Here is a 22,404-nt window from a genome sequence, read left to right on the forward strand (position 1 = left end):
ACTCAGTTATTTCGAATTTCCCGTAATTTCGAACTAATCCCATTTCCCTTGAACTTGCCTTTAAGTAATTTACTATCGGCTATTTCTAACTCTTCAGTTCAAGAGAACTCTTTAGTTCAAGAGTCGCCGTGCAAAATAATTTTTATTCATAATCTTTCTTTAGCTATACCGCAAACTGACAGCTTCCAACATGTCGAATCTACCAGGCATTTGAGTTTGCGCTTTATTGAGCGCTTGTTTTATTACGGACCGCTTTGTTTTATCTCTGGCAGTAAAGCATATTCCTGGCGTCATCTCAATATTTTGGGTTTGACAAATATGTTGCCGATTTTATTAATTTTTGCGGTACCTGTACATTTTTATTCAACAAATGTCCTGTAGATTTATCGACCACACCTCCTCGGCCGCTATTTCGAACTCTTTAGTTCAATGATCGTCGTGCAAAATATTTTTTCATTCATAATCTTTCTTTAGCTATACAGTAAACCGACAGCTTCCAACATGTCGAATCTACCAGGCATTTGCGTTTGTGCTTTTGTTGAGCGCTTGTTTTATTAAGGACCGCTTTGTTTTATCTCCGGCAGTAAAGCATATTCCTGGCGTCATCTCAATATTTTGGATTTGACAAATATGTTGCCGATTTTATTAATTTTTGCGGTACCTGTGCATTTTTATTCAACAAATGTCCTTTAGATTTATCGAACACGCCTCCTGGGCCGCTATTTCGAACTCTTTAGTTCAATGATCGTCGTGCAAAATATTTTTTCATTCATAATCTTTCTTTAGCTATACAGTAAACCGACAGCTTCCAACATGTCGAATCTACCAGGCATTTGCGTTTGCGCTTTTGTTGAGCGCTTGTTTTATTAAGGACCGCTTTGTTTTCTCTACGGCAGTAATGCATATTCCTGGCGTCATCTCAATATTTTGGGTTTGACAAATATGTTGCCGATTTTATTAATTTTTGCGGTTCCTGTATATTTATAGTCAGTAAATGTCCTGTGGATTTATCGAACACGCCTCCGGGGCCATTTCACAGCAGTTCAGTATACCATATACTAGTTATTATCTTAAACATCTCTCCAACCTAAAATTGAGCAGCGTAAAGCATGGGCCTTTACCGTAAACTTTTAGGAAGAACTGAACACCAGACTGCTTCAAACATGTCGTATCTACCAGGCATTTACGTTGGCACTTGTAATAGTGCCTGCTTTTTAAAGGACTGCTTTGTTATTATCTGCGGCATTTATAGCATGTTCCTCGCGGCATCTCCATCTTTGGTTTTGCCAAACATGTTGCCGTTTTTTACTGAATTTTGTGCAATTCCTGTATTTTCATGCTTGTCATGCTTGCTAAGTAAATGTCCTGTGGATTCCTCTTCCTCCACCTCTTGGCGGGGGTGACCATTCCGCTTTTACTGCCTGATAACAATTATTTACAATTATTCATTTTTGACTCTTCTCAATTAACACAAGTACCATTATAATGTCAATGCTACCTTGCAGCAATATATTTTACCGCAATTCGGCTTGCATTGATTATTTCACATTATTTGTTTGCTACTGCTGTCGTTGTTCTTATAAATTTATATTCAGATATGCTATATCTTCCGCCATTAGGTCAATTACCTCGTGGTTTTTAGCTGTATTAGCTGTTTGGCTTTGTCCTGCTGTTTATATTATTATTAGTCAATTTTTCGCTCTTATCCTGCACACAAGTTCTCTTGTCTGCAATTCTAAGGATCTAGGCTACAGATTTAGGCTCCTTTATAAGTACATTGCACTTCCAATGCAAGAACTGATGTACTGACCTTGAAGCTTTAAACTGCATCTACAGGCTTAATTTTAGTGGTTATTTATTTATTATTTATTTATTTATTTTATTTTTTATTTTTTCAACACATTTTCAAAATTGTAACAGTGGACCTAGAAGTCGCTATCAATAGTATCAGGCAGTATTTCTCAAAGGGTTTTCAACATTCTGTCATGCTATTTATATTCAACAGGTGCACCTGCTGGCCAGTAACTTTGCCTCATCCAAGCTACCATCTACAGGAAGTCACCTGTACAGGGGTGGTTCTTCCATAGCCTGTCTAGCTTATGATGATTCGCCTTCATACCCATTGCAGAGCACCACAATTGCAGATCATTTATGCCTCCAATCATTCAGATTTATCTTCCAGGCATCCAGAGCAGCCCACTGGGGACACACCTTCCAAGCAGGAAACTCAGCAGAGGCCTAGACATTTTGAACACCTCTGAAGTACAACTCATGAACACATGTAGGCGATGAACAATCAGTAGACAATCTTTGCTCTTGGACATTTTATTGATCAGTAAACATAGTATACAAGTAAGAAAGCACACTTGTGCAGGGGCCAGGTGTGCTGCAGTTAATGGTGTGCGAGACATGCACGTATGAGAATGCTCCAAATTTAGACTCAATTGGCCACTTTCACTTCTCTATATAATATTTTGTTGTAATGTTTACTTGAGGAACCTAACACTTGTGCACGAGCCAAGTTTTAGGAACAATCAGTGGACAACCTTTGTTCTTGGACATTTTATTGATCAGTAAACTTAGTACGCAAGTAGGACAGCACGCTTGTGCAGGGGCCAGGTGTGCTGCAGTTAATAGTGGGTAAGCCTTGCTCGTATTTAAGTATGCTCCAAATTTAGACTCAATTGGCCACTTTCGCTTCTCTATATAATAATTCTTTGTAATGTTTACCTGTCGAACCTAACACTTGTGTAAGAGCCAAGTTTTAGGAACCACTTTTTAGTATGTTACCTCGATCTAAAAATGTAAGGGTTTAAAAGATTATGAGAAACAAGAAATAAGATGTCTCCCCGGAGTTTCCTGGACCTATACTTATTTTGTAATTTATATGCATGCGAGAGGTATACATATCTAACACCATAAGGGCAATAACCCCTGCAAGTACAACAGAGGGGAAGTTTGCACACTTTCTACAATGCTAGAACTTGCAGTCGTTGCTCATTCATAATTAATAGATTATCCGATTTGTTGGACAGGTGTTAACGATTTTGGTATTGCCATGGTGACCTATCTGAACATCAATATCACAGCAGTTGTATTATTTTAAAATCGTTGCTGTTTTGGCTTACTTGGGGCAAATTCATAATTCAATTCCATGTGAATTTTGGTTTCCTTTCACTTGTTTTTCTACAGTTTTTACTTTCCATTGCTATTATAATCTGTTTGGCTAATTTCTGCCATTTCCTCAGGTGAGACATTTTGGCCACGCCCTGAGGTTTGTATATCTGACATCAATTTCTAACCCAGATGTCAGTGCAAGGCCTGAGGAATATGCTATTTGCACTGATTCAAAGAATAGCAAAAATGTAAATTTTTTTATGGTTTATTAAGAGTTTTCCTTGTTGCCATGGCGGTGTCAGATCCGGGAACATGTGTTGGTTTTACTTAAAGTATAATCCTATCTTGGCCTCAATAAAGCCCTCAGATGGCCTTGTGATTGTCTTCAGGGCACCTCTTTAATGTTCATGGCATGTTCATGTATTTTTGTTGACCTTTCTCCCTCAAGGTTGTTTATGTGCCTGGCTCTGCATTCGGGAGGGTTCAGGTTTCCCCCTCACAGAAGGGGGTTTTCCTGACGGGCAGCAGGCGCGCTAGTTTAACATGCTACAAAGGTAGATATGCACAAGTGTTGATTATAAGGTAGCACTTTCTGCTCTGTCAATGTACTGAGATTCGGACAGTTTTCAATTGTGCCAGCCACAAGGCAACAGTCGTTTTTACTTGAATGATGTTCTGTATGCTGCACTTGCAGGTGCGGTGCAACATACATAACTCTATTCAGTCCTATGAGGTGAATTGATTTTGATCGTAAAGCACCCAAGGCAGTTCTTATTTTATTTAGTTAGCCATTTATTTAATCATTTCTCCTACTCTGTTTTCCTTGTTTGTGTTGCTTTGGCTTCGGGTGGGGGTGCCCTTGCACTCATTCCTCGTGCGGGCTGTGGCGGTTTTCCCCTCACCTTTGCTGGGTTGATGCTTTTTATGTTTTTGTAATGTGATCTTTCTGTCACTGTTATGTAAATAAACGGCCACACCTGTGGCCAAAAAGATCCCAAAATGGGAAGTTTTGTTTTGTCCCAGCAAACAGAGCTCTGCCAAAGCAACACACACATGGTAATTCGAATAAGTAGTCTTTAATTAAGAAGGAGCAAGGATGCATAAATGCTATTTATTTGTAGAAATAAATAATTTTATGCAGCTTGCGACGTATGCATCTACCAACTTCCGGTCTAGGGATTACTTCCGGCCATACGGGATATTCTTCATGTGTCCTTATATAGAATCGACGCAAGCGTGGTGAATTCTCTTTCGTTACATGTCTTAAACAAGCGACGACAATTTTCCCCTCCCACCACTCCCTGTTTTCGTTTACCCTTTACAATGGTATGGCGGTTTTCCCCTCACCTTTGCTGGGTTGATGCTTTTTATGTTTTTGTAATGTGATCTTTCTGTCACTGTTATGTAAATAAACGGCCACACCTGTGGCCAAAAAGATCCCAAAATGGGAAGTTTTGTTTTGTCCCAGCAAACAGAGCTCTGCCAAAGCAACACACACATGGCAATTCGAATAAGTAGTCTTTAATTAAGAAGGAGCAAGGATGCATAAATGCAGTGATGGATATGAGAATATTTAATGTTGAAATAAAAATGTTTAGATCTATTCTGTTTAGCCCCGAGCAAAAGAACTCTTGAGTAGACGTGTGGTTTCCATCGTCAATGGACTCGGCCATTTTCGTCCTGATTTAGTAAATGATGTGGATTTCCGCCGGGGATCAGTTAGCGAACAAAAGTCTTCCAACCTTTTAAAGCTTAAGATCGATCGGGAGAAGTCTATTGGTCCAGTCAGCGTTAGATAAGGTCTCAACTTTTACCTGAGCTTGCAGTCACCTATAATTAATAATAGAATGAAATCACCAACAAAGTTACAAGGTAAATATAAACACAACAACCTACTGATTTTCCATTCTGTGTGTTGCTTGGTTTTTTACTAGTCAGCGTTTCTAATATCCTTTAATTTCCGACTTCAAAATCTTCCAGATCTATATTGTTCGGTAAAGCCTGATTTCACTAGCGACGCAAGCACAAGCGCAGCGTAACAACTCGTATTTCACCATGAAAACGGCCTCGACGCAAGCACAAGGAAAGCACCAGAAAAGGAAAAAAAGATCCTCGCACTTGTGCTTTTGCTTTCGTCAAGGCTGTTTTCACGATGAAATAAGAGTTGTTATGCTTGCGATTGTGCTTGCGTCGCTAGTGAAAACCAGGCTTAAAATGAAAAAAAGGCTGGTTACAGGCAAGAACTTACCTATATACATTAAACAAGCTTTCAGTTATCGAGACATCCAAAAAAAGAAATAAAACAAATACGTGATCTTTTTCGACACAAAATTAAAATATTATTTGGACGAATGAGATCATTAATAACATATTTACCCAGAAACTTTGACACTGATTACATATTTGAATTTTCGTTCCATACAAAAAGCATGATATATTAATTATCATCAATGCTGCCTAAAAGTTAAAGTCTCATTTGCAGTGTGATTTCTTGAAACAGTGCTGACCGGAAAACAAAGAGATTTCCATCAGCAGTATAGATAACTATATCAAAAAGCAATAAAGTTGAATTGGGCATTAATTAACTGTAGGCACAGGGTTCTTTTGGCAAAATTAAAGTTTCGTATTATTTACACAGCAGAACGAGTTTATTTAGCGTATATTTACTCAGGATTATGTACGATATACAATCTAATTGAACATTTTAATTTGTGGTCCATGCGACAAAGCATACACATTAAATCCTAAGTAATAATGTCATTTAGAACGTTTTCTCGAAACAACGCTAGCCAAATATAAATTCGCTTTTTTAAATCCAGATAGAATTTTAAAAAAAATTGCCATAATTTGCTAGCAACAAAATTTCAAACATTTTTTCAGTTTTCGGTTAATCAATCAGTTTTGGGCGAATTCTTTGAAATAAAAGCAACTATCAAAAAATAAAAGACGCGGTTAATGGAGCTATTGTAATAGAATATTTTAGATATTATAGATGACAGAGATACGAAATATATTTGCGCGGATCGACTGATTCAAAAAAATTTACTCGACTATTGCTAGACACTTGGATTTCAAGCATGACGACTTTGCTTAAGTCAAACATTTTCGCCAACCTGAAAACACCGATCTTCGTGTTCTTGCTATCGTGTTCAATAAGATCCGTTAGTCATGATCATATTTGATAGGGGTGAGAATTGGGTCTTGCACATCCATTAGTGTTATTTTGTTAGCCGAGCATGAGACTATCTGTAAATCGTTTACCAGAATCGGACATTTTGTAAGAAAAAGTTTTGTGAGTAGCAAACCACTTGGTACAGTTGATCTTACGAGCGACTCCCATTTCCTGCTTTCTGGAAGCTAATGACCTTTGCTTACTGGGAAAATTTTTGACTCTTTTTAATTACAGGACGAGAGATGAGATTCCCTATTCAAACCTCTTCCCGGCTTCTTTTGAATGTTAAAGTACACACTCTGCAATAACAACCTAAAAAGGTTTTGATAGCAGTTAATTAATTTAGTAATTATTTTCACGGCTTAGAAAGTTAATATTCTCACTCACCTTTTTGTTAAGTTCTCAGAGTTTCTTTTCGATTTTTCAGACCTCGCTCACCACGAGTTTCCCATAGCTCAGTGGTTAGAGCGTCCAACCGGTAATCTTGGAAGGTCATGGGTTCGACTCCCGTTGGGGGTACTCGGAGAATCTTTTTTCCGAGATTTCAACTTGAGAACACTTCTTCATTTACTTCACTTTATCCAAGTTGCCATTTCACTTTACATTTATCCACATTCATTTCGACATATTGAGCCTTGCAGTTAGCAGGACATGTGTCACTCATAAGAACCTAGAATATGACCTCGCTCACCACGAGTCTCCCATAGCTCAGTGGTTAGAGCGTCCAACCGGTAATCTTGGAAGGTCATGGGTTCGACTCCCGTTGGGGGTACTCGGAGAATCTTTTTTCCGAGATTTCAACTTGAGAACACTTCTTCATTTACTTCACTTTATCCAAGTTGCCATTTCACTTTAGTTTTAATATCAGTTAAAAAACGACTTGCTATTTCGAACCAAATACTGGTGATACAGCAAAAACGGTTTGAATCTTCTTTAAATGCGCATACGTGTCGAACAAAACGAACACCTGTATTTAATATAATTCAAAACGTCTTGATTTGCTGAAATTTTTATTATTTATAAAGTTATGACGTGACAAAAACTTTATGACGTCGTAGTTTTTTTTTTTTTTTTTAAAGTAACGCAAATTTCTACAACTTTGCTTCTAAATGCCCTCTACCCGGGGTGTTCATTTTAACAGAGAAAAAAGTAAGCTGTGTGTATTGCCAAATATGGTCATGACTACTGAAAATGAAGGAAATCTCCAATAGAACAAACATGGCCAAAAACTAAACCCAGGATACTAAGAAAGTCCAAGATATGACGGTTAGAAGCCATCCAACCATTTTGTAGTTAAGGGTCTCCCTCCTTAATGTAAATTATTTTAATTTTAAACAATTGCGTAATTAAGTAGCTGCATGAGTGGCTGAGAAGTATCACGATTCCAGATCGTGAGAAAGTTCCAGGAACAGCGTAAGACGACAAAAAAGACTGACATCATATTTTTCTGTTTACACGCTAAATTGATCCTATTTTTCAGAATTCCCTTTATTCCTTCTCCCCCTCGCCACACACGACAATAGCAAAAGAGTACGATCAGTTATTTAACGATTATTGGATAAGGTTTTTGCTATATTCAGAATATTCATGGTCTATTTAAGCGTTATCAACCGGAATCGAAGGCTGATATGACTTTTTGAAATCCAGCTTGCATTGATAAGTATGATATCACAAAAGCAGAATCGTGGTAATTATTTTAATATTCACCATCTTAAAAATCTAACGACTCGCGCCTAGACACTGCGCGGGAATTTTTGAGGTTAAACATTCACAGCGCACATTACTACTCGGCTAACAGGTGATTAAGTAATTTGATGCTAGAAGATTATTAGAACCTAGCTTACCAATAGCTTTAAATTGATCACCAATACTTGGTCTTAGTTTCAGAGATGAAATCATAATTCTTGCCCAGCTTCTTTCATTTTATTCCCTTGATTTCTCGTGCTTTAATGCTCTTGGTCATGTTTGGTCATGACCTATCTTCTATATCGAAGATAAATTTTTCAACAATGACACCTTTTTCAAAATTTTGGAAAAACCTTACGGGGGAGTGGCATCCACCAAAAAACCTCATCTAATAGAGCGATTTTCTTTATTGGCACTCTGAAAGGACGCAAACAATCAAGTGATAAAACTTAAAGCAAATACTAGAAGACGACAAGAAGTGCGAGAAAACGCGTGCGAGTCACGATTGGTTTGGGTTTTAATTCTGATTGGATGACAAAGTTGCGTAAGTTTTTTGAACCAATCACTAAACAAAGTAATGCAAAGCCGAAGCAAATGCAAGTTACTTTCAACACTCAAGAGAAAATCGCTCTAACAGGTAATTAAATACAGATTGTATTCTTTTCCACGTTATTTGCTGTTTTATGGCGAGGAGAGAAGAAATGAAAGGAAATTCTCAATAAACTAAATTGCAAGTGTGAAATACGAGATGGCGTGCGCGTAACTCATTTTCCTCTTTTGTGCTCTGACAGCGTGAGACCTATCAGCTCTCCACGCAGCTGATCAATTACAATGTGCATTTAGAGGGGGTATAAACTTTCTTTATATATTGATTACAGCCGAACGTCTCGTACAAATAAAGAGAAGATTGAAGCCTTTGTTGGTGTATTACGGGTGTTTGACTCAACACAGCAAGCCGTCTTTTCAAGGTGTTAAAACGAAAACCAAAACAAACTCTGAGAACTGATTAACCAGAAAGGTGAGTGAGAATAATACTTTTGGTATCTGACTAATTAACAACTCCAACGACCTTTTGGGTTGTTAATACGAGCTGGACTAAGCGCTAGCTAGCATTCAAAACCTTAGTTTTGCAGTTGTTGTTAAAACGAAACAAAATTCGCCTATTTCACAAAAGCCACCAGCTTTCAGTAAGTAAAAAAGCAACTTGATCGCAATAAAGTGTGTCAAGTGGCTTACTTGATACGTAATTTCAAATTCGCACACGTTCGTAAAAAAAAAACGCATTATAAGAAAATGAAGTTCGGTGTTCCTGACTTGCCAAAATGTCCAGCAAAGAAGATCATCCTGTGAGAAATTCAAATGTCTTACAAAGCTCGAGTAAAATTTCTTGGGTCAATAGTTTTGTGGAAGGGCACGGTATTGAGAAAAACTTTTCCGCGTAAATATATTTCGTTTCTATGTCAATAATCGGCAACGTCATATGTAAAATTTTCCATTAAATATAATTCCATGAACCGTGTCTCTTTTTTCTTAACAGCTGCTTTTATTTCTCACATCCGCTTAAAATTATTTCTTTTTTTTTCTAAAACTGAAAAACTGGTTCCAGTTTTATTGTTTTAGAAATGCTCGGAAAATGTTCCTTCCGTTTCGCTAAAAACATCGCGTGTATATTCCTGCCAACGCTATTTGCTGAAAACGCTCCAAGTGAATGAATAATTATGATTTAATACGTAAGTTTGTGTCATGATCCAATTATCGACCACGAATTAAAATTTTCAATTAGATTAAAAGTGTAAGTCTTTCGCAATCCTGAGTAAATATACGTCAAATAAACTCGTAATCCTTTGTTAATAATTCTAAATTTTAATTTTACTGAAAGAATCATGTATCTTCAGTTTTGATGTCGATTTAAACTTTATGGCTTTCGTTAAAATGACTATTATTTGTTGACTTACCGCTAATGCCGGAAAATGTTTTGTTTTTCACTGCTGTTTCCAGAGATTAATTCTTAAGCAATATTAGATATAATAAGATTCAAGGTGTCTATCATTCGACGTACTGAGTAATCAGAATTCAATAATGTCATTCGTCCAAATAGTAATTTAATTGGCATCGCCAAAAAGATCACGTACCGGTTTCACAGTTTTTGAATATTTTGATTGCCGTGTCGATTCTGGGTTAACGTCTATGGGTTGAATTCCTTTCGGTAGCTAACAATTTGGGATTTTGCTGACCAATAGATCTAGAGGACTCTGGAAAAGCTGACTACGTATAAAAGAAAAACGCAGTGAATGGAATATTGGTGGGTTGTTATTTAATTCATTTCTACGCACTTAAACTGTAATTTATCAGTGATTTTATTTTACCTAACGTTTCGCACGTCTTTAGGTAATGTTTTATAAAAGCGCAGGAGTGCTTTATCAGGTTTAAAACACGAGGAGCAACCGAGTTTTTAGTCTTTAGTCTTGATAAAGCACGAACTGCGAGTTTATTGAACGGTTTCAAAAACCTCTGATGTAGATCTTTTCATTCTTGCACTATTATTTGAATTTGGGTTATTTTTTTTTATTTTAGCCAAGAAAATTGGACATAAAATTAGCCGTGTCTTTATCAGATATAAAAACACTCATTAAACATCCATTTCCTTTGTATTTTCTTAACGAATTATCAATGAGTTTTTTGAAAGATGATTAAAAACTCCCATATATACTGTTCGACTCGACAAAGAGAGACGTCTTTTAAAACTCTTAAAAAGGCAACTAAAACAAAATCTGAGAAATAACAAGAAAGGTGAGTGAGAATATAACTATGTACACCGTGAATAAAAACTATGTTGAATGAAATAACTATTACATAAAAGCTATTAAGACCTATAGGGTTGTTTAAACGACATGAACAGGGCATGCAAACATTCAAAAGAGAGAAGAGGAGTTTTCATTCCCATTGCTGATGTTATTCAAAAGTAGTGGAATTCGCCATTCTAACACGAGTCATCAGTTTCCAGAAAACAAGAGAAGCAAGTTGCTGAAAGAAAAAAAAACCGTTTGAAGTGGCTTGTTTGATGCGAAATATTCGATTCTCGCAAAGGATGTATAAAAGCTTAAGTTTGGGAAACAAAAAACACAATGTAAAAAAGTTTAGTGTTTCGTGATTTGCCAAAATGTTCGCCTAAAGGAAAATCATCATGTGAGAAATTTAACTGTATTACCTTTTTCAAGTAAAATTTTTTAAATGTCAGCTTTGCGGAAAGAAAAATAAAAACTTTCCGCGTAAACATATTTCGTTTACCTGTTAATAATTAGAACAACGTGATAATTCTTACGTATTGGTCTGTAAACAGTCTTTAAATTAGAATAGTAAAACGGATTTTAAGAAAAAGTCCTACCCAAAGTCATTAATCCCGACCAAACCGGTTACGTTAAAGGCCGCTATATCGGCGAAAATATCAGATTAATTCAAGACATTATGTTTTTTACTAAAAAAGCAAACTTGCCAGGAATCGCAATTTTTTTAGACTTTCGTAAAGCTTTTGACACGAAAGAATGAAACTACTTATCATCCGCAATCAAACTCTTCAATTTCGGCCCGGATATCCAAAGATGGATAGAAGTTATCTACCACAACGTGTCCAGTTGTGTCCTGAACAATGGCCATGCTTCGCCCTTTTTCCAACTACAGCGAGGCGTCAGGCAAGGATGCCCATTATCAGGTCTTCTCTTCGTGATCGGTATTGATTTTTTGGCAAAAGCCTTGAAAAACAACAAAGACATTAAAGGGATTACTATTGGCAGAAAGGAAATAAAGGTCACTCAATTTGCAGATGACACAACTGTATTTGTAAGCGACAATCGCTCCGTAACCAATCTACTGAAACTTCTACACGAATTTAAACTTGCCTCTGGTTTAGAAATAAACACGAGCAAAACAGAAGCAATGTGGCTCGGAGCCTGGAGACACAGGACCGATACGCCATATGATTTTAAATGGCCGCAAGAACCGATTCAAGCCCTCGGCATTTTCTTTTCCTATAACTCTGACGCTGCAAATAACCTGAATTTTGCTGACAAAATTAGCAAGCTAGAAAATACCCTTAAGAGTTGGAAAAGAAGGAAGCTTAGCCTCCACGGAAGAATCAAAATAGTAAAAACTCTTGGTTTGTCAAAGCTAATTTATAACACCTCTGTGCTCGAGATTCCGGATTTTTATGTGAGAGATTAACAAAATTTCCTTTAATTTTATATGGGAAGGAAAACCGCCCAATATAAAAAGAAAGACAATAATTGGAGACATAAGTCAAGGAGGCCTCAGAATGTTAGATTTTGAACTGATGGACAAAGCACTCAAAATAGCTTGGATTAAGAGACTAACCGACCACGATAACCCCGCATGGAAAATAATTCCAGAATTCGCCACTGCCCATTACGGGGGTTTGTCTTTCCTGACAAAATGCCAGTACGACACCAAGTATCTCACCCTAAATAACCTCCCCCCTTTTTACCACACTTTACTTAAGTATTGGCAGGAATATAATTCTTTTAAATTTGCAGATGACCGTTATATCCAAGGCGAAATTATATGGAACAACAGTCGCATCCTGATTGGAGGTCAGCCAATTTTTTACAAACCTTTATTTCAAGCTGAGATAACACGCATTAAAGATCTTTTAAATAACGATAATACCTTCCTTTCACTAGAAGAAATCAAACGCAAAGTGAACAATAAAATCCTGTTCACACTCTATCATGGCCTCATCGCTGCTATTCCATCAGAATGGAAACAAAAATTGAAACTTCATGTGTCGGCAACTTGTGTTTTGAAAGCTTTCTTCTCCGCCTCCAAGACAAACTCGATATTTTAAAACAAAGTCATATCGCCCCCAAAAAATTGCACTTGTTTTTGAAAATATGGGGAAAACTGATTTGAATCTAATCCAGATCGAAAAAAAAAAAACGAAGGCAATTTTAGTTATCAATGTAAATATACCTATGAAAATTTATTGAATTATATTTAATTCCTATTTTTTTCCTCTAGTAAGTCTGCTTTGCTACTGTTTTTTTTTTTTTTTGCTTAGTTTACTGTAAGTTTAGTTCTCTCCTGTATTGTAAGTTTTTTTTTAAGTCTGTTATACCTACTTTTTACTTTATAACGTCTGCGTTACTAACGTTTTTTTCAGTTCACTGTAAGTGTTGTCCTCTCTTGTATTGTAAGTCTTGTAATTGTGTAATACCTACTATTTTTCGTTTGTAACATCCGCTTTGCTACCGTTTTGCTACTGTTTTGCTACTGTTTTGCTACTGTTTTTTTTTTTGCTTAGTTTACTGTAAGTTTTGTCCTCTCTTGTATTGTAAGTCTTGTAATTGTGTAATACCTACTATTTTTCGTTTGTAACATCCGCTTTGCTACCGTTTTTTTTAAGTTTACTGTTTTAGTTTTGTTCTCTTTTTGAATTGTAACATTTGTAAATGTAGTGTCATGTAACCTTTGTGTGAGCAAATAATAATAATAATAATAAAAAACGATTTTAATGAAGATGAAATGTTCAACATGACATTTATCACCGAGTTTAAAATTTACCATCCTTATAGTTTGCTATACATTATGGATTTTATTTCCAGAATCCGCTGAAAATTACTTTTCATTTCTAAAACTGAAAAGTTACATCCATCTTCGTTGTTTTGTAAACATCGCCAGAAAAGTCGGACTTCTGAGCCCGCGAAAAGTATGTTATGCGGTAAATTGATCGCACAAGCGAAATTAAAAACAACAAAGAAAACGAATAGAAAGTGAAATATGAAATTAAATATTTCTTGACTAGCAAGTAAATGTAAAATTTTGCAATCAGAACAAGATAGAAAGAAACATTAACTTTTAAAGTGAGTTAAAAAAAAATGTTTACTTTTTAACGTTTTCGTGTGCAATTTTTGTGTCCAAAATAATAAGGCGTAGAGCGGGCATTTACGGCTAATCCAAAAACTCACAGTTTATAAGCAGCGATCACTGGCAATCTGGAAATGAACGATAAAATTTGCAAAATCACATTCAGTCGACACCAGGAAGCATCCCACGAACAAATCCCTAAATCGGGTCTCTTCGAACTGCGATATTCCAGCCGTCGTTGCTCCAATTTTGCTGCAAGAGCCATCGTTTGAAAGCTTTTTTGCTCCAGTTGTATAATCGTGCAATATTTTGGACCAGTGGTTTTTCTACTGCACAAAATATTCCTCTATGTAGGCCTCATTCTTGTGTATCATCGTCGATGTATATGAGCCCAAAGTCAGGCTTTCGAATCAGCGGCTAAAGTAAATGCGAAAAACTTGTAAAATCAGGAGTTGAATTGCTAGAAACTCGGAATAGAAAAGAACGTATTGCTGCCGTCAATATAATTTATAATGGTTAAAGGACTGAGTGGAGTTCAATTCGGTCTGTAATCATACGAGTGATTAACAAATTGGACGACCGAAAAGCGCGAGTCCGTTGTGCTTAATCACGAGTATTACAGACCGAATGGACAACACGAAATCCTGTTACCAATAAATCAAAACTATGACAAAATTTGAGAAAGAAATGGTTAAAAGTCTTTGTGAAAACTGATAAACATAGCAGTTTACTCAACAAATCCGCAAAAACAGCGTGCGCAAACGACGTGTAATGTCCAATTACACATGCATGGCGCTTTTACTGTCCTATTACACTGTCCAATTACAAGCATGAAGCGTACACTGTCCCATTAGTGCTCAAATATCGGGCTGCTGATAACCAATCACGATCGAGAATTTTGTTATAGTTTTGATAAACCTTGAAAAACAGAAACGAACAAAATGGATCAAAATCTACCAATCACGACTGATGGACCTGACTTTTAAAATCAGTTAAAGTGACTTCATGCTTTCTAAAGGCCGATTTACACGGCACGATTTTGACGCATGCGACATGCTTGCGACATGGTTACGACAGGCTTACAACACGAATTGTGTCGTGTAAATCAAATCTACAACTTCTAAGTCATGCCGTAAGCCTGTCGTAAGCATGTCGCATGCGACAAAATCGTACCGTGTAAATCGGCCTTAAGAGGTTCGCATGCATGCTTGACGCCAGCAAAACTGTAAACGATAATTGAGCAGGTATTTGTTAAATTTGAAAGGCGCAGTATGCTTGCTTTAGGCAAGTTAGTCCAACTACATACTCGCGTGTTGTAAAAGGTACTAATACTTAACCATTTCTCGTCCCTCAATATTCTGAATTTCGCACTAATTTATACTTTCTCGTTATCAGGAAAGTCATCATAAAGAAGTCAAGTCCTGGAGAAGTCCTCGTAAAAATTTGAACTAAAGGAGCATTTTAACGATTGCCATATAAACTATAAGGAGACGAAAATGGCGAACTTAACCCAAGATGGAAATAACACGACGATTCAAGATGTTTTCTGCGATAGAAGACTTTTCGGAGTTAATCAAAAGATCGCCATTTCAGCAACTAACAGTGTTCTTGCAGTCACTGCATTTCTGGGGAATGCGCTCATCATTGCTGCTCTTCAAAAGCCGTCGTCCCTTCTTCCGCCATCAAAACTTTTGTTTGGTTCTCTTGCGATCACCGATCTCTGTGTGGGCCTCATTTCACAGCCTCTTCGCGTTCTCTATCTGATGTCTTCAGAACACTCCAAACGTTGTTACTTTTACTTAATGGTTGCCAATAGCACAGGTTTCTATTTTTGTGTGGTATCTTTGTTCACTCTGACTGCAATAAGTGTAGAAAGACTTCTTGCACTGATTTTGGGGATAAGATTCAAACATGTAGTAACTCTGGGACGAGTGTGGGTCTTTGTTGTTATCTTGTGGCTTTCTACAATTGCCATTACTATTACAAAAATTTATGCCGCTTCTGTCCGTTACTACATCATCAGCACAATAATATTGTTGTGCGTAATAACCTTTATTTTCTGTTATACCAAGATTTATCTCGGGTTACGACATAATCAAGCTCAAATACAAGACCATGTCGGCCAAGGACGCCGGAACGGAGGAAGAATTCCAGCGAATTTAGCACGTTACAAAAAGACGGTGTCCAGTGCATTGTGGGTGCAGTTAACATTGGTGGCATGTTATCTTCCATTTGGTGTCATCGTAGCAATATTTGCTATCACTGGATTAAATACACCGGGTATTGACTTAGGTTGGGAGGCAGCGGTAACTGTCCTTATGCTTAATTCATCTGTGAATCCCTTTATTTACTTCTGGAAGATCAAAGAAATACGACAAGCACTGAAGGACACGATAAGACAGCGTTGTTGCTTCTTGTGCTAAAATATCTCGAATTTACATATTGCGGAAGAAGGCTACAGCAGTAGCTGAAACGTCCTGAACATAATCTTTTAACCCACTGTCAACATTTTTTTAAAAAATACATATATTTTTAATCTCGAAGGAAGTTGCAGTTGTTCTCATGTTCGAAAACACCTAAAACTTTTCAGGTATGTCGACATTCTTGCGAAGGCTTTTGGCACTTCTGGACTTTGCCCCCACCCAGCTTGAATCCCACTTAATATAACACGATACAAAAAGACAGCTTTCAGTGCATTGTGGATGCAAATACCATCAGTGGTATGTTATCGTCCATTTGGTATCATCGTAGCTACGTTTTGCCCTTACTGGATTTTAAAATTCTTCAACTATTGACTTAGCTTTGGAAGCGTCGTAACTTGTCCTTAACCCTATTCAGACCGGGGGGGGGGCTTTTGAGGCCCGCGCTGACTTTGAACTTTTATAACTTTTTTAAGATTTAACCAAACGCTGCCAAACTTTCTGAGTTTTCCTAAAATTTATCTGGCAACAATTTGGTAGGGTTGGATGATGTGTCAGGAACTTGACATCACCATGGCAACGGCATTTTGACAGGCATGTTTTCCCAAATTTGTAATTTTGCGTGTTTCTGTTAAAAAAAATCAACTTAAATGGAATTATTTTTACATTTTGACGAGTTTAAAGCACATTTTTATTCATTTTGAGTACTTTACAGTGATTTGGGGTGGTTTTCTGACATTTTGGAAAAATTTTGAAATCCAAGATGGCGGATCCAAGATGACGGCTCTTTTGACATCATGATGTAATTGTCACGTGATGTGACGTCACCATCCCACGTGAAGTATACCAAAAGAAAGAGTTTCAGACGTACAATACATCCTATAAGTTTCATGGTGATTGCTTAAATATTCTGGAAGTTACATAGGGGGGGCTTCCGAAGCCCCCCCCCTCCCCCCCGGTCTGAGAAGGTCCAAAAAAGCCCGGTCTGAATAGGGTTAAGTTAAACTCATCTGTGAATTCCTTTATTTACTCCTGGAAAATCAAGGGAATTAGACAAGCAGTAAAGGACACGATCAGACAGCTTTGGTGTTACTTAAGCTAAATATCTCGAAGGAAGTTGCAGTTGCTTTCATGTTCAAAACATTTACAGACTTTTGTGACATGTTGACATTCATGCCACTTGCCACTCTTTTTTTGACATTCATGCCACTTTTGGACTTCAATCCCACCAAGCTTCAACTGATGTAAGCTATAGGAAGCGACTCACATTAATTACTTTTAAATTGGAAGAAGCCTGTTTTGAAGGAACAAGTATATATATCATGTATAATTCACACCACGTTTGTAACCTTTTAAATTTGTCTAATTCTTTTTCTTATATTTTAATAATAATAATAATAATAATAATAATAATAATAATAATAATAATAATAATAATAAAGATATTTTAGCAGGGAGCCCACGTCACAAAAAGGTGGTTTTCAGTGGGGCCCTCCATAAAATTAATAACAAATATGATAAAAATGGTTAAAAAGTGAAAGTTAAAAATAGAAGATGTAAAAAGTTAAATTTTAAAAAATGATATAATATATAATTTATTTTACATAATAAGAAATACCAAAAAATATGTATATTAGGAACGGGCTGATGATCACCACCAATAATGTAGCAGCGTTTATGAGCTTGTAATTCTACCGGTCCTCTAGTAGAGCAGTTACTACTGTTTTGGGGTCCACAGGCATTGCTCTTGTTGTTTGTTTTGTTTTTTTTTTTGAAGAAATTTGCAAGTTTAATTCTACAAAAATAGTAATTTACAGAGCAAAAAGAAATGCAATTAAACTATAAGTTTATCGTAAATGAGGAATGAAATATTATTTTGTTTACATCCATGGCACATAAAAGGCTTGTAATTTTAACTTGTAAAAAAGGAAGTCGAGGAAATAAATTATGTTATGTTATGTTACATAACATCACTTCCTGCCATGATTTACGCAGCCGAGCAGCAGCCCGTAGCTGAATGAGCAAATAATCAGAGTCGAAGTACTTTTGCGACTTTGTGTGACCAAAATCGATATAAATTAAGGTAATGGCCGGTTCCCTTTATGACACGCACCTACAGGGTGTCATGGTAGTTTTATTCATCAAATCATGCGCGAGACTTGACAACGATGAATACTATTCCCATGATTTCCTGCAGGCGTTTCTCATAGAGGGAATTGGCCATTAATAACTATTTTATTCACAGAAAGTAGAAAAGCAAAAGTAACCTAAAGTTTGTAGTCAGGGCATGTTCGTTCGTCGCTCTTCAAAAGCAATGTCAACCAGCCACTAAGGTTTTGAGAAGACACATCCGCAGCTTCGTGGCGGGGGCACTGGCATGCAATTATTTTTTTTCCCTGGAAGCTGCATTATGACTAGTAGCAAGTTGACAATAGCCGAGGTGCCTCAGGCTTCCAGAAAGTTAAAAGAACAACATGAAATTGAAACCATTTCTTATCTTTTTCACTCTCAAGTTTATTCAAAGTTGCTTTCTATCCATCCCTACACGCTAAAAACGTAGAAAAAATAGCACAGTAGTTATTTAATTAATTGCCTTAAGGTGCTATTGTTAGCGGCTTCTAATTGTAGGGATTTTATTGAGTTGAACAAAAGTCGCTAAATTTAGTGCTCGCTAAAACTCGTCTCGGTCAAATTTAATACTCGTTAAAGGAAAACAAAATTAAGCGAAGTTGACTTGAATAATTAGTGTTTATGTATATGTAAACTGTTCCAGAAAATGTTGAATTGATCCACGCAGAAATGACGATATATCTACAGTGCGTTAAAAACAGAATTTGAAGAGATGGAGTCTTGCGCTTCCAAGTTTAATTAGAGTTTGTTTGATTTACGTCTACAAAAATATAGAGTACTAAAGTAACACAAGTGCATTAAAAAGAGCGTTAATCGTTCACAAAACACAAGCTAAGACACGCAGTTCCACCAATCGCATGCCGTTTTAATATGCTTGCCGTTCATTCTCTAATCCGGTTGACTTGCTGTAGGTATTTGTTACAGTTTAAATTGACGCTACAACTACCCTGACAAGCAAAACCACTTTGTGATTGTTTCTTTCACTGCTTTTCTGACTCCTCTGATTTTCCAACAGTAAAGAATCGGGTTAAGCGACGAATTAAGAGTAAGAAGAGATAATGTGAGTTCCCAAACTAGCGCAAGAGTTGGTGGATATATCTCACGCATGACACCTGCTACAATTGTTGCAATACCAAATGGTAAATAACATACTACTAATGTCATTTGCACCCATAGTGCAGTGGAAACTGTCTTCTTGTATCGTGCTATATTCAATGCAGTTCTTTCTTCGTGAGGTTGTCCTTGATTAACATGGTCCTGCACTTGAAATTGGTGAAGGTGGAGCGTAACAAAAATTTTCGTGTAACAGATGGTTGAGGTTAATATGCACAAAAATAGTCCTATGCAGATGACAGATATAGTAATAAGGTCGTCGTAAAGGTATGTCATTGCAGAAGCACTGCTAAAAAGCCAAAAGAGAATTACAACGATTCGCACTCGCTTTAAAGTTACTAGGTGTCTGTATCTTAGTCCTAACATTAAAGCCAGGAGTCTGTCCACACTTATTGCAGTCAAAATAAACAAAGAAACTCCACAAAAAATTATAGCAAGAACTTTTGAAATGGTGTCAAGATAGTAACAGCGGTAAGAATCTTCATCAAATGACATCAAATACGCAATGTAGACAGGCTGTAATATAAAGCCAACGCAAAGATCGGTGCTCGCAAGGCAACGAAACAGAAGCCTCGATGACACATGAAGGGACGTCACTTTAGGAAGAGCGACAATGATCAAAACATTCCCCAAAAATGCAGTGATGGATATGAGGATATTTAATGTTGAAATAAAAATGTTCAGATCCATTCTGTTTAGCCCCGAGCAAAAAAACTCTTGAGTGGACGTGTAGTTTCCATCGTCAATGGACTCGGCCATTTTCGTCTTGATTTAGTAAATGATGTGGATTTCCGCCGGGGATCAGTTAGCGAACAAAAGTCTTCCAACTTTTTAAAGCTTAAGATCGATCAGGAAAGGTCTATTGGTCCAGTCAGCGTTAGATAACGTCTCAACTTTTACCTGAGCTTGCAGTCACCTATAATTAATAATAGAATGAAATCACCAACAAAGTTACAAGGTAAATATAAACACAACAACCTACTGATTTTCCATTCTGTGTGTTGCTTGGTTTCTCCTATTCAGCGTTTCCAATATCCTTTAATTTCCGACTTTAAAGTCTTCCAGATCTTTATTGTTCGGTAAAGCCTGGTTTTCACTAGCGACGCAAGCACAAGCGCAGCGTAACAACTCGTATTTCACCATGAAAACGGCCTCGACGCAAGTACAAGCGCAAGCACCAAAGACATACAGAAAAGGAAAGAATTACCCTCGCACTTGTGCTTATACTTGCGTCGAGGCCGTTTTCATGGTGAAATACGAGTTGTTATGCTTGCGCTTGTGCTTGCATCGCTAGTGAAAACCAGGCTTGAAATGCAAAAAGAAAGACTGGCTACAGGCAAGAACTTTAATACCTACATGCATTAAGCAAGCTTTCAGAGATCGAGATATGCAAAAAAGAAATAAAATAATTACGTGATCTATTTGCGACACGCAATTAAAATATTATTTTGACGAATTAGATTGATCATTTATAACATATTTACCCAAAAACTTTGACACTGATTACATATTTGAATTTTCGGTCCATACAGAAAGCTTGAAATAAAAATTATTATCGATGCTGTCTTAAAATTAAACTCTTATTTGCAGTGTAATTTCTTGAAACAGCGCTGACCGGAAACAAAGAGAACTATATAGTCATTAAAACAAAAAGCAATAAAGTTAAATTCTGTATTAATTAACTGTAGGCGCAAGGTTCTTTAGGCAAAATTAAAATTTCGTATTATTTACACAGCAGAACGAGTTTATTCAGCGTATATTTACTCAGGATTATGTACGATATACAATCTAATTGAACATTTTAATATGTGGTCCATGCGACAAAGCATACACACTAAATCCTAAGTATTAATTTCATTTAGAACGTTTTCTCGGAACAACGCTAGCCGAATTTTAACTCGCTCTTTTGACTTAAATTAAAAAAGACATTTGCCAAACTTTTCTAACAACATAATTTCAAACATTTTTTTCAGCTTTCGGATAATCAATCAGTTTTAAACGAATTCTTTACAATAAAAGCAAAAATCAAAAAATAGGAGAAACTGTTTACAGAGCTATTGTAATAGAATATTTTAGATATAATAGATGACAGAGAAACAAAATATACTTACGAGAATCGGTTAATCATAATGCCGCTTCTTTGCGCAATACTATTGATTCAAGAAATTTTACTCGACCATTTTTAGACACTTGGATTTCTCGCAATTGACAACTTTGCTTTAGTCAAACATTTTCGCCAATCTTGAAACACTGATCTTCATGTTCTTTCTATCGCGTTCAATAAGATCCTTAAGTCACATTTGATAGGGGTGAGAATTGGTTCTTGCACATCCATTGCTGTTTTTTTTTTTTATTAGTCGAGCCTGAGAATATCTGTAAATCATTTGCCAGAATCGAACATTTTGCAAAAAAAAGTTTTGCGAGTAGCAAACCACTTGGTACAGTTGATCTTACGAGCGACTCCCATTTCCCGCTTTCTGGAAGCTAATGACCTTTGCTTACTGGGAAAATTTTGACTCTTTTTACTTACAGGACGAGAGATGAGATTCCCTATTCAAAACTCTTCCCGGCTTCTTTTGAATGTTAAAGTACACACTCTGTAATAACAACTTAAAAAGGCTTTGATAGCAGTAAATTAATTTAGTAATTATTTTCACGGCTTAGAAAGTTAATATTCTCACTCACCTTTTTGTTAAGTTCTCAGAGTTTCTTTTCGATTTTTCAGTTTTAATATCAATTAAAAAAAGACTTGCTATGTCGAACCAAACACCGGTGATACAGCAAAAACAGTTTAAATCTTCTTTAAATGCGCATACGTGACGAACAAAACGAATACCTGTATTTAATATTGATTTGATTTGTTGAAATTTTTATTATTTATAAATTTAT

The 22,404-nt window shown here is 36.6% G+C and overlaps 2 protein-coding genes and 1 long non-coding RNA gene across 4 annotated transcripts; 2 read left to right on the plus strand and 1 right to left on the minus strand.

Annotated features, from left to right (window-relative positions):
• On the plus strand, positions 1-3,831 carry LOC144629276 (uncharacterized). The gene is made up of 2 exons (XR_013566345.1): positions 1-3,274; positions 3,314-3,831. It is a non-coding gene; the product is annotated as an uncharacterized LOC144629276 (long non-coding RNA).
• Positions 3,832-10,685: 6,854 nt separating this feature from the next.
• LOC144629127 (neuromedin-U receptor 1-like) lies at positions 10,686-16,364 on the plus strand. 2 transcript variants are annotated; one of them, XM_078487323.1, is made up of 2 exons: positions 10,686-10,765; positions 15,248-16,364. In XM_078487323.1, the coding sequence occupies exon 2, from the start codon at positions 15,349-15,351 to the stop codon at positions 16,273-16,275; it is 927 nt and encodes a 308-aa protein (XP_078343449.1). In that variant the 5' UTR covers positions 10,686-10,765; positions 15,248-15,348; the 3' UTR covers positions 16,276-16,364. The 2 variants fall into 2 exon arrangements, with proteins under 2 accessions (XP_078343449.1, XP_078343450.1); XM_078487324.1 differs by lacking the exon at positions 10,686-10,765 and adding an exon at positions 12,081-12,579.
• Positions 16,365-18,785: 2,421 nt separating this feature from the next.
• On the minus strand, positions 18,786-22,272 carry LOC144629125 (adenosine receptor A3-like). Its single transcript, XM_078487321.1, has 2 exons — positions 22,201-22,272; positions 18,786-20,431 (listed from the first exon to the last, which is right to left on the minus strand). The coding sequence occupies exon 2, from the start codon at positions 20,272-20,274 to the stop codon at positions 19,345-19,347; it is 930 nt and encodes a 309-aa protein (XP_078343447.1). The 5' UTR covers positions 20,275-20,431; positions 22,201-22,272; the 3' UTR covers positions 18,786-19,344.
• Between the last annotated feature and the right edge of the window lie 132 nt (positions 22,273-22,404).

Source organism: Oculina patagonica, chromosome 10, assembly GCF_052425735.1.
Source record: "Oculina patagonica isolate OP01 chromosome 10, crgOcupat, whole genome shotgun sequence".
NCBI lineage: Eukaryota > Metazoa > Cnidaria > Anthozoa > Scleractinia > Oculinidae > Oculina > Oculina patagonica.